This window comes from Myxine glutinosa, chromosome 11 (assembly GCF_964187855.1).
Source record: "Myxine glutinosa chromosome 11, kmMyxGlut1.1, whole genome shotgun sequence".
NCBI classification, from domain to species: Eukaryota; Metazoa; Chordata; class Myxini; order Myxiniformes; family Myxinidae; genus Myxine; species Myxine glutinosa.
In genome coordinates this window covers 82,586,714-82,599,686 of record NC_136271.1, presented here as the reverse complement: position 1 = coordinate 82,599,686, position 12,973 = coordinate 82,586,714, and the positions used below count along the sequence as shown (strand labels likewise).

General features: G+C 44.2%; 1 protein-coding gene across 1 annotated transcript in view; it reads right to left on the bottom strand.

Annotated features, from left to right (window-relative positions):
- CSMD3 (CUB and Sushi multiple domains 3) overlaps positions 1-12,973 on the bottom strand; it is a 1,283,181-nt gene that overhangs the window by 1,079,693 nt on the left and 190,515 nt on the right. Inside the window, 1 exon segment of the mRNA XM_068130918.2 lies at positions 8,995-9,214. Within this exon segment, the coding sequence (XP_067987019.2) occupies positions 8,995-9,214 (220 nt within the window).

Genomic DNA, 12,973 nt, shown 5'->3' with positions numbered 1-12,973 from the left:
CCGATGTGGTGGGATGGCAAATCCATCATCCCTCACAGAGGGGGGCAAATACGCAATAGATTATGGGGTTGATGGCAGTGAAAACTAGCCCGGGTGGGTTAGGATATATCGTGTGTAGGGATCTAGCGAAGATGACATTAGGTAACGTTAAGTTTAGTTAGTGACTGATACCTGTAGTGGGGAGGCAGGTAGTTTAGTGTGGATTATAATGACGTGGGAGCGCAATAGTTTAAAGGGACGACTGGGAAGCGCAAGTTTCAGAGGGGAGTAGTTAGATGAGATGATGCCGTGTGTTTGAAGATTGAACAGGTGTGATTGAACAGGTGTGATTGCACAGGTGTGCAACTGAACAGGTGTGTGGAGCAGTGTATGAGGGAGTAGTGGTGATTGCGTGTTGTGTTGACCAAATGGTCCAGGAAGAAAGGAGGGTGCAGGTGGCACCAGGTGTGAGGGCACAGGTGTGCAACAACAGGTATGGAGAATGGTAGTGTGGAATAAATGGAGTATTGGAATGGATGGTCGTGGAGTGAGTATGGTGGAAATTGTGGAGTGGAGTGGATGGTGCAAAGGTGTGAATGGGGGAAGAGTGGACCCCCATCACGGATACCCGGGGCGGGTAGAGTAAGTGTTAGGTAGAGGGTACAGGTAAATTGTGGTTGGATATTGGCATCTGTGGTGCGGGTGAAAGAATGGTCTTTGGATGGGTGCATTAGTGTTGTGGAAATGGCTGGGCGTGTAGCCTGTTAGTGTGTGTAGTTAGTTTGGGCACTCCACCACTGTGAGGATGTCGGCCAGGTGAGGCCGCAGGTGGGCTCTGGGAGCCGGTAGTAGTTGTTGTGGATGGGGCCCGAGGATCCGGAGGATGGACCCGGGTAGCCCAGTGCCAGAGGGCACCGAGTGGGGTGACAGAGCCAGGAGGGGCTTTCCCCAGTTAGTTAGGTTAGGGTGAGGAGCTAGGTAAGCTCGGGTGGCAACTACAGTGGTGGAGGTGTGCAGGTGGGTAGACCTGCTGGGAGAGCTACACGTCACAGCCCAGAAATTGTGCGAGGGCACCGGGAGATGAATCGGGGGAGTGAGACCCCAAATTGAGAAGCACCACAGTTTGGTCAATGGGAATTGGTTATTAGAACCCATAGTGTAAGTTGGCCAATGGATTGGCAGGGAGAGACCCCGGGTAGTGTAAAGTGTGTTAAAATCATTTAGAGGATAGTTAGGATGAAGGATCTCCTCGCACCATCTGCATCCACTCACCTGAGGTGACAGGTACTCTGCACCATGCCATGTTTAATTATTTTTTGATGCAAATGTTTTGGATTGTGAGACGCATCATGACGTGGGTGTGACATTGTGCGTAATTCCATCTCTTCCTCCTTATGAGGATTGATGATGAATTGGTGATGGCAAATTTTGAAGTCGAGGGATTGTGGAGACGAATTTGGTATAGGGGAAATATGGGGAAGACGTGACAGTAGTGACGAATTGGTAATGTGTAGATTTTGTACATATGGGGTAAGGGCAAGGGTAGTGTAGGTGACAGGGGGGTGACGTACGGTAGGGACGAGCTTTCTCACTTCGCCCTCCGTACGCATTTCGCCTTGCATTGCCTTATTGACGTGTACCCTTGTGACCTTACCCCTCGCTCAATTGTCTTCCCCCCTTTTGTCTCCCACTTGAGGACCTGTGCGCCATTGGGTGCCGAGGGGAGCGTGCGTGAGGTGGCCATTGTGCGCACGAGATTCCCAGAACCAGCATGCATTGCCTTGATATACCACTTTATGGACCGCTGTTCTGCGGCCAAGTACCACTTGATGGACCCCAGGTTCTGGGGCAGGGCACCTCTGTTGGAGACCGGCCATAGTGGCCAGGGAATCTTGCTTGCAGACCTCGGTAAGGTGGCACCTATGCCAAACAGGTGGACCACCCTTAGTTGGCCCCTGTTGCCCAAAATAAAAATGGACACGGTTTGTGCTTTTTATATTTCCAAGTAGGCCGCATGAAGCCAGAAGACGTCGGGAAGAACATCGGCCCAGCAGAGAAAGAGAAGACCACCACCAGTTGTTTTGTTGTGTTTATTATAAACCGTGGTGACTGTGCACCGAGTGGTGCGTTGTGGTGCTTTTGGTGTGTTGTGGTGCTTTTGGTGCTTTGTGGTGCTTTTGGTGCTTTTGGGTGCTTTGGTGGTATTGGTACTGGTGCATCGATGCAATGCGTGCTGTCTCCTCCCTCCCAACAGGAATTTCTTTTTCTTGTTCCCTAAAAAGAAAAAAAAAAACAGGTCCTGGGTTGCGTTGTAAATAAGAAATAACGTCATTGTAAATAATGCTCCCCACCGTAAATGTATAGTTTGAGAATAATTCCGTAATTCGGTTAGCTGTGGGCTTGAGTCTGTTAGACAGGGTGCAATGCAATAGGGGGACATACTTATTTGTGTTTTAAGATTGTCACACTCAGGGTCAGGTTAATTGTAGAGGGAATTACACCTACGTGTCACACTAAGTTAAAGTTTTGTAGGCCCGAGTACGGGCCTGAAGAAAGGAGGGTGCAGTGTAACGGTTTTGAGAAGTGTAACGAATCTGAGAAGTGTAACGGTTTTTGAGAAGTGTAACAATTTTGGAGGAAGTGTAACGAATGTGAAAAGTATGGTTTTGTGGTGTGTAACACCCTCGTAATGTAAATAATGGTCGCAGCCGTCCTCCTAGTTAATTCCATGAAACTTACACACAGGCCACGATATATCTTTTTAAATAGTGTATTTCCTTATTCCATGTAGGCTAAATATGTGTTTCCCACTAGATTGACTCTGCATTGTATCAAACGAAATAAGCGTAGGCCCTTTCAATTTCCCCAATCATCTCCGCTCTCCAAAGTTCCTTTCAAAAGCGGTGCGAGTGGTGTTCAATCCCGCAAGCCGCCATTGCCCATGTGCTCATCTCGGAGAAGAGGGGGTTAGGAGCCGCCAACTCACAGGCGTGGCACGTCGACATGATCGAAGGAGGAATCGGGAGCCCTAACAGCCAACCAGCACTGCGGTTAGCGACCCGGTAGGCGTGCCCTCGCAGCCGGCGGCTTGATTCCACCCCGAGTGATAAAAGCGACTGGAAGGGACTGCTTCAGCAGATGAGCGAAGAGGTGACATACGAGAGGAGCGGTGAGCGGTGATATGCGAGACGCTCCAAGCCAAAGAGGAGAGGTACTCGGAGAGGAAACCAGCTAAGGAGAGACACGCTGAAAGGAGGGAGACGGCTCCACCAGAAGGAGAAGAGCAGGTGTGCCCGAGCCAGCGTGTGACGTCTAGAGCATCGGCAGCAGATACGCGACGGAGGGTTTTCCCGCCAAAAACGCGAGGAATTGAGAGCTGCTGCCTCCGACCCTGCCTCCCTCTCCAGCAATCCACCTCAAGCCCTACCTGCCTGCAATATCCCCCGTGTAAGTGTGAACGTCGTCTGTCCTAATCGTTGTCCTGGGGTTAAGTAAATTGAATAGTTTAAGCTAACGATGCACTGTGTGACTGCTTCTTCCATCCATTGCTGTAAATAATTTTGGTCGCTCTTTCTTTTTGCTTGTGTGTGTATAATAAATCTGTTCTTCCTCCGTACTCTGTCTTCTTCTCTTTTCCTTCTCTTTCGGTCGCTTTAGAGGTTTCCCGATTGAATATCTGTGGGGCGATCTGGTCAACGTTGGGGGAGTCGGGCCAATTGGGGATCCTGTTAGGTCGCGGTTGGACCATCCGCTCGGCCCATCGTAACATCTAAACCGCGATCTGTAACAATATATATATATATATATATATATATATATATATATATATATATATATATATATACACACATACATACAGTCACATGAAAAAGTAAGTACTCCCCATGTAAAGTTTTGACTTTTTCAACATATTTCAACATACAGCTATTTGATCTTCATTTCAACAATATTGATAGATAAAGGTGATATAATATAACAAATATCATGAAACATTTAAATTTTGTAGTCCATTGTATAATTTAAATAAACATAAATGCAAATTTCGCGTGTAGAAAAGTAAGTACACCCTTGGCTCTAATAGGTGGTATTGCCCTCTTTGGCAGAAACAACCTCAAGTAGGCGGTTCTTATAACTGTCTACCAGTCTCTGACATCGACTGGGAGAAATTTTTGCCCACTCCTCCATGCAGAATTCTTTCAGCTGTGCGATGTTTGAGGGGTTTCTTGCATGCACAGCTCGTTTCAAATCCCCCCACAACATCTCGATGGGATTTAGATCCGGGCTTTGACTTGGCCATTCCAGAACCCTCTATTTCTTTCTTTTCAGCCATTCCTTGTTGGATTTACTGGTTTATTTAGGGTCATTGTCATGTTGCAAGGTCCACCTTCGGTTGAGCTTCAACTTTCCGACAGATGGCATCACATTATCCTCAAGCACCCTCTGGTACAATGAAGAATTCATAGTGGATTCTATAATGGTGAGCTGCCCAGGCCCTGATGCAGCAAAGCTGCCCCAAACCATAATATTTCCACCACCATGCTTGACAGTTGGTATCAGGTTCTTGTGGTCCAATGCTGTCTTTGGTTTTCGCCAAACATGTCTTCTGGTAATGTGGCCAAATAGCTCTACCTTTGACTCATCTGTCCAGAGCATATTGTTCCAGAAGTGCTGGTCTTTGCCTAGGTGTTCATTGGCAAACTTTTGTCTTGCTCTGATGTTCTTTCTGGACCGCAAATATTTCCTCCTGCCACACCTCCCATTTAGATCAAATTTGTGCAGCCTCTTTCTCATGGTAGACCCATGCACTTTGACATCAACACTGGCAAGAGCTACCTGTAGGTCCCGTGTTGACATTCTGGGGTTCTTCGAGACATCTTTCAGCATCTTGCGGTCTGCTCTCGGGCTGAACTTGCTGGGGTGGCCTGGCCTGAACAAGTTGGCAGTTGTTTGGAATCTTCTCCACTTGTAGATGATCTTCCGGACAGTCGAATGATCGATTTCAAATTGTTTGGAGATCTTTTTAAATCCCTTCCTAGACTCGTAGGCATCTATAACCTTCTTTCTGAAGGCCTCAGAGAGCTATTTTGATCTAGGCATGGTGACGCCGCACACTTCAACAACAAAGAGCAAACCAAACTAAATGTCTGAGGTTTAAATAACACAGGTTCCTCCAAGATCCTCTCTAACGATGTTCTAATCATTTGCACCTGAGCTGGTGCACCTGATTCTAATTTTAGGTATTTGAAGTAGTAATAAATGTAGGGGTGTACTTACTTTTTCCACATGTGAAATTTGCATTTATGTTTATTTAAATTATACAATGGACTACAAAATGTAAATGTTTCATGATATTTGTTATATTATATCACCTTTATCTATCAATATTGTTGAAATGAAGATCAAATAGCTGTATGTTGAAATATGTTGAAAAAGTCAAAACTTTACATGGGGTGTACTTACTTTTTCACGTGACTGTATATAATAAAAATAAAATAAATAATAATATAGATATAGAAGATAGAAGAAGATAGAAGAAGAAGAAGACGATAGAAGAAGAAGAAGATAGATAGATAGATAGATAGATAGAAGATAATGAGGTTTAATATGCACTGTATAACATGGAGATCGCCCATTGGCCCAAGGGATGGAGGGGTGTAACTGTTGGACGTTTGTTATGTAATTATATCGATCAGATCTAGTTATCTCAGGTGTTATGTCCCAATCAGCGACGGCCAGGATCACGTGTCAAGTGAGTTCTTTAACTTCCTTGCCTTCCTCTGCTGCTGTTTCATCAGCTCTAGTCTTAAGGCTATAGAAATACCACACCTTGCTGCAGGCATGTTTGATGTAGTTGTTGTTAACGGCTTTGTGGCATACCTGCCTGCTCTACTGCTTCAGCACTGTTTTACCTTTCACCAAGCCCAGGTCTGCTTGGACCAGGGCGGGGACTATACGTTTGTTTTATTATTGCCAAATGGTATGAATCTTATTATTGTTGTTAATATTATTAGTGTTAATAAATGCTTTGTTACAATGTCATCATTGTTTTTGTTATTACCCTCGCCGGAGGAGAGGGTATTGCATTTGAGTCTGTCTGTCTGTCTGTCTGTCTCTGTTTAATTGTCCGCACAGAATAAATATGATTTTCTCTGCAACCGTTAGACCGATTGACAGGAAATTTTCACCATGGGTGCAGCTCCATCGGTATAAATTATTTTTAATGATAATTATGACGTCATATGTCACGTGGTTCGGCCGCCATCTTGGAAAAACCGAAAAACATTACACCTCTATCTCCGAAAGCACTGAATAGAAAAATTGAGACATGGCTCTTTGTAAAGAACTCTCCATGGGTAATAAAAGCTGTTAATGCCGATGTCATCGGTGCCTCCTTTATGACGTCATAATTCGACAAGTACAAAACTTCATCCGATCAAGATGAAATTTCTTGAGCGTCATGTAGGCATAAATTGGTGGAGATTAAAAAAAGATGACGTTATCGGTCACGTGTTTCGGCCGCCATATTTGTTTTAACACAAAATCCTTAAAAACCATTGAAAATACATCCTGGCGAGGGTTTGCAACCTCTGATTGCTCTTTTTTGTTGTGTATGTGATGCAAACTGAAATTTTACAAATTTGTGATGCAAACTAGAAATTTCGCACAGTCTCATCCACAAATTCATCAATCAGCTTTCGAACATCTGTCTTCTTTTCAGCCTTCACACAGTTGACCCTTGGGCTGATGGTTGGCTTAAACTGTTCCCATTTCCTACCCCTCTTCCGGATTCCATGTTAACAAAGGTGACCTCCATAGAATTGTTTGAATGCAACCTTATCGGGCTGGTCGTTGTCCAGTCTTAGAACTTTTGCATCAATTACTTATTTTGAAGGAGCGCTGAGATTGACATTGTTGGGCTGCGGCCACCTTGAAATCGTGACAAACCTGATCATAGATGTGCACGTTGCCATGTTTGCAATTGTTAAATCACAATGTTTTAAAATATTTTATTTGGCAAATAAACCAAAAAAAATGAATGATTGAGATTATCCCAGACTATACTCCCACAATATGCTGAGGAATGAAGCCTTGCATACAGGAATCCTTTCTTTATTTGCCTTCAGAAGGAAGTATTTCACTGTGACATCCTGTGACATCCTCTGTTTACATCTTCAAATTTATGCCTCCTAAGTTTACACTGTTGACTATCCATGTAAGACAGCAACATAGCATCCTGTTTGACTATATGTTCTTCAGAATAAAGCTGCCCATTGATGTAAGAAAGATTGTCAGCATACAGGGTAGACCGCACGCACACATCATGTATGTTGCATGCACATGAAATAACTGGATTTTTTTTTAACCATCAATGTTATGCCGAACTCTCTTTGCCACAGCTCGAGCAGAATTGCCTGGAAGCCACTTTTTAACATCCCGGCGGTGAGAGCAACACAGGCTCTTCAATATCGTCAAAACTGTATACCAGTTTGAGAGAACTTCGCTTATTTGGGTATTTTGGGGTCTTTAGCAAGGCGAAGCGATCAGAACATGGGTTCTGACATATTACATCCAGAGCGCACAGCACGTATCGGTTTCTGGAATAAAGCGTTGAATAGCAGTACATAATTATATGGGTTATATCGAGTTTGCAGAACAACAATTTGAAAATTACAAAGACAGCACTGCGAGTTGCGTCACGCCATGCTTAGTTTAGTTTTGGCAGGAATTGGTATCGGTTATTGCATATGAACTCCTCATATATTCTGTCATAGCAGTGCACTTGACAGCTTATTTTCCTAAGTTATTTTCTTTCATTGTTAGACATCGTTATCTTGTCTAGCAGGATGGTGCAGAGGTGGCTGCCTAATCTAGATTTGATTGTCAACCCGACTCCAGGGTTTTTTCCAAGTCAGATGTCACATCAAAGAGTGTACCAACCCTCAGATGGAGGTTAAGCTGGGGACCTGCTTTGGCCAGCATTCGCTAATGGGTGTAAAGTATACCATGGCGTACAGTTCTTTCCTGGAAGTTCTAGCAGTGTCCATATGTTTTATACCTCTACCACTGCCCTCCCCCCCCTCCCACCTTCCCATGCCTCCCCCCCCCCCCAAGCCCTCTCCCTCCCACAGATCTTCCGATGTCCCTGTTCTCTGCTGTTGTACTTGTGTGCTTCCCTCTCTCTCCCCCATCTTGTCTCCCGCTCCATTTATTGTATGTTTTGTGTGTCCGTTTTATTTTTTGTGATTGATGTTAGCTCTTACACGAGCCTCAATCTTGTATAGAAGAAAAAAATGGTATTCCCTGCTAAGAGTAGGAAAATATGTCAGCACCATGGTGAAAAATCTAATTCCTGCCCTAAGTAGCTCTTCAAAGTCCAACTCCGAGTTTGGTCTCTGGCGCCCTTTCGCCCAGTGTGGAGCAATGGTCCATGACAGAGACTGAAACATGGCCGGGATAATAACGGCCACAACCGGAACAACAGTGACAATAACACCATTGTTATTATCTCCACAAATACCTTCTGGCAGCACTGGATTAACACTCAATGAATAAAATGAGCATGCGATATACGATATACGACCTGCAAGAATGAATTAAAGTTATCAGGGGTTTGGCTGTAATGGGAACAAGCAGATAACGGCTATCACACACAAGTACATCTCTTATTGGATCAGTGAAACTGGAGCGAGGAGCTGTCAGGAACATCGAAAGGATAAATGAAATGTGATGAGAGATAAGAAGGTTCTAATAAAATGCTCTGCACTTTTGGTTTATGTCAACATATTTTAAAAAAACGCTCGAATATGTATTTGTCGAGATCCAAAAGACAATTGAGTCAGCAAAGTGGGATCAGATGTTAAACATATAACGTTTAAATTCAAAATCTATAATCAGAATGCATTTCAACAACAGATTTTTTTGCAGAAACACTCCCAATGGCAAGCACCTGAAGGCATTGGCGAGCTCTTAGATTGCATATTAAAAAAAGGGATATAAAAAAGAAAATATCCTTACCGTGCCCTGTGGTTTTGTGGGGTCGGGAATCCATCGTAGATTGAAAGAATGTCAAATTCTTGTTCAAGAGCAAAGGAAATAAAAGTAAGCTGAATCCGACTCCGGTTCGCAGAAATTATTGTCCAAGAACAATTGGCTTTGTTGGGGTATCCGTGGGGAAAACCCGGACTTTGTATCGTCCCGTTAATCTGCCGGACGATACCTCCACATCCGTGTTGACCTGAGGATATAAAAAAAATACACATTTTTTATCATTTCATCCTTTGTGTATCCGACGAGCATTTTCTACACGGATCTCGATGAATCTGTCTGGCTTACAAATTAAAATCCCATAAAAACCAGCACAATAATCTTTAAAATCCAGAGAACAGATGCTGCTCTAAGACGCGCTCAAATAATGTCTGAAACAAAAACAACCACTTGTTACACTCCTGAATGATGAACAGGACACAAACAAAATCGTTGGTGAACCAATTTTGCTGAGCATCAGTGAGAAATAAAGATTGGTAAGAAAAATTATAAGCATGAATTCAACAATTTATTCCAGGTTGTAATAAAAAGGTCGTTTTTCACCACTTGATGGCCTGTGCCTGAATAAACTGCACACATGTATATGCATGAAGCTCATGGAAGAGTAAAAGTGAAGAATTAAATAAAGATGGAAAGTTAGAGGCCGCATGTTATGGATTTAAGTTTTCAAACGAAGCAAATTTTTTGAATTATTTCGCCCAAATCAATCGTGTGATGTAAACTGCCTGGGAGGTTGACGGTTTGAACTCGACCCTGACTGAGTCATACCAAACACTTCAAAATGGCAAAAAAAAAAATACATGTAAAAAGGGTAGAGTATGTATGGACAAAACGATAGGGTGGCAACTAATATGTAGCTTTGATGAGCCTAGTGGCCTCCTCTTGCATTGAAGTTATTTTGTGTGGAGCTCCTTCGCTTGAACAAGCACACTTCGGGGCCACTTCAGGGCCAGCTTAGAGGTGGATTTGCATCGTGTACCACACCTTCAGGATCTGGATATATAGGACTGAGAAGATCTCTGCCCAGCAGGAGACCTTAAATAAATAAAGCAGAATACCTTAAATCAATAATAAAGCAGGATACCTTAAATATAAATACAGCAGGAAAGAATAACTGGTACATAACAACTGGACATCAATAATAATTGGGAAAAAATACATAAATACAAAAATAAAACTAGAACAATGTGACTGTGTCTCCAATATGCCTCCACACCGTCCCACAATGGCTAGATGCCCTCGTTCACTGTCCTAAAAATAAACAAGTTTGATTTATATCCCTTGAGCTGTTTTCAAGTATCACATTTTCACCAGCCATGACAGGTTTCACATTGATCGGTGAAGCAGTTTCAGAGAAGGGATTTTTTTTTTTTAAATATCGGCTTTCAAGCTATTATGGCTGCCACACCACGTGACATATGACCTTAAAAATGTACACTCTGCATATGTATGGCCAATAAGGTGATGGAAGAGCTGAAAACACGCACCATCCCATCCCTCCCAACACAGCCACGTGTCTGGTACCGCTATGTCGATGACACTTTTGTCATCTGCCCCAGCACGGCTGTTAATGCAATCCAGGAGGGCATCAGTGGAACGTTTCCTTCCATCAAGTTCACCTGTAAGGAAGAACAGGATGGGTCGCTTCCATTTTTGGACGTCTTGGTGAGGAGGAACCTCAATGGAAGCTTAAGTACCGCAGTGTATAGGAAACCCACCCAGACCGAGCGTTACCTCGATTTCCCGTCTTGCCATCCACTGCACCATAAAAGAGCTGTGGTGAATACACTCGTAAAAAGGGCAAGGAATATACCGTCCACCTTGAAGGGCAAAAGGAGAGAGATCAAGCATCTCAAATGGGTATTGAAAGCCAATGCCTACCCAGACCACCTCTGCCCAAAAAATGAAATGGTACTGGCGGCTCCAAGAATCCAGGACGTGCCACAGGAATCCACCTAAGGGCTTCTGCGTGCTACCATTTGTGCCACGGGTATCTCAAAGGATTGGCAGGATTTTGAGACCGGTCGGGGTGAGGGTTAACTACCAACCTATATACACCTTGAGACGTGCACTGACCAAGGTCAAAGACAAAAGACTAAAGAATGATTGCACAGGTGTGGTATACACCATTCCATGTGACTGTGGTGGAGAATACATAGGCGAGACTGGAAGAACCTTAGACCAGCGCATTAATGAACACCACAAGGCCTTTGAGTGTAATCACCCAGAAAGATCTGCTATCGCCAAGCATGGAATAAGGGCGGGCCATATTCCTCTATGGGACAATGTGAACGTGCTGGCGGCATCCCCGAACCGGGCCAGGAGGCGAATACTGGAGGCCTGGCACACTGGCCAAACGAGGGCACCATTGACAGAGGAGACTGTGGCGTTACCACAGGCATACGGACCTCTCATGCATAAATACACCAGAGAGACACCGATGCTGGGAGGAGGACAAAGACAAAGTGGGACATAGCCGACACAGGCAACACGGACAACAAAACACAATACACCGCTCAAACACACACAAAACACTTGCAACATAAGCCGAGCATGGGTCTATGGTCACGAGGTCTCGCAACACAGCTTTGTGATTGGTTGATAGAATAGGCTCACCCCTCCCCCCAGGTATATCTGGGAGGAGGTGAACAAGGGAACTTCTCTTGATGAAGGCTAGTGGAGGCTCAGCGCACGCTGGGTTGCTGGCCGAAACGTTGAGTTTTTTTAAGGACAAAGCTATAGGTTGGAGAACGGAAAAATGGATATCGTGGATATATATATATATATATATATATATATATATATATATATATATATATATATATATATATATATATATATATATATATATATAATATATATATATTGTAACGGTTTTGAGAAGTGTGTAACGAATTTGAGAAGTGTAACGGTTTTTGAGAAGTGTAACAATTTTGGAGGAAGTGTAACGAATGTGAAAACGTTACAATGTGAACGTTACAAAAGTATGGTAACACCCTGGTAATGTAAATAATGGTCGCAGCCGTCCTCCTAGTTAATTCCATGAAACTTACACGCAGGTCACGATATATCTTTTTAAATAGTGTATTTCCTTATTCTATGTAGGCTAAATATGTGTTTCCCACTAGATTGACTTTGCATTGTATCAAACAAAATAAGCATAGGCCCTTGCAATTTCCCCAAACATCTCCGCTCTCCAAAGTTCCTTTCAAAAGGGTGGGAGTTGTGTTCAATCCCGCAAGCCGCCATTGCCCATGTGCTAATCTCGGAGAAGAAAGGCGTGTCTCCACCTCGTCATCGAGGGGAGGAGTGAGCCAGAGGGTCGCATGGCCAATCAGCACCGCGGTGAGCGAACCGGTAGGCGTGCCCTCGCAGCCGGCGGCTTGATTCCGCCGCAAGTTATAAAAGCGACTGTAAGGGACTGCTTTATGAGATGACCTGGGAGATGAGCAAAGAGGCGGCACCAAGAGGAGCGGTGAGATGCGAAACGCTCCAAGCCAAAGAGGAGAGGTACTCGGCAAGGAAACCAGCTTTGGAGAGACGCGCTGAAAGGAGGGAGACGGCTCCACCACAAGAAGAGGAGCAGGTGTGCCGAACCAGCGCGTGACGTCTACAGCAGCGGATACGCGACGGAGGGTTTTCCCGCCAAAAACCGCGAGGAATTGAGAGCTGCTGCCTCCGACCTTGCCTCCCTCTCAAGCAATCCACCTCAAGCCCTACCTGCCTGCAATATCCCCTGTGTAAGTGTGAACGTCCTGTCCTACTCGTTGTCTTGGGATTAAGTAAATTGAATAGAATAAGTTAACGATGCACTGTGTGACTGCTTTTTCCATCCATTGCTTGTAAATAATTTTGGTCGCTCTTCCTTTTTGCTTGTGTGTGTATAATAAATCTGTTCTTCCTCCGTACTCTGTCTTTTTCTCTTTTCCTTCTCTTTCGGTCGCTTTAG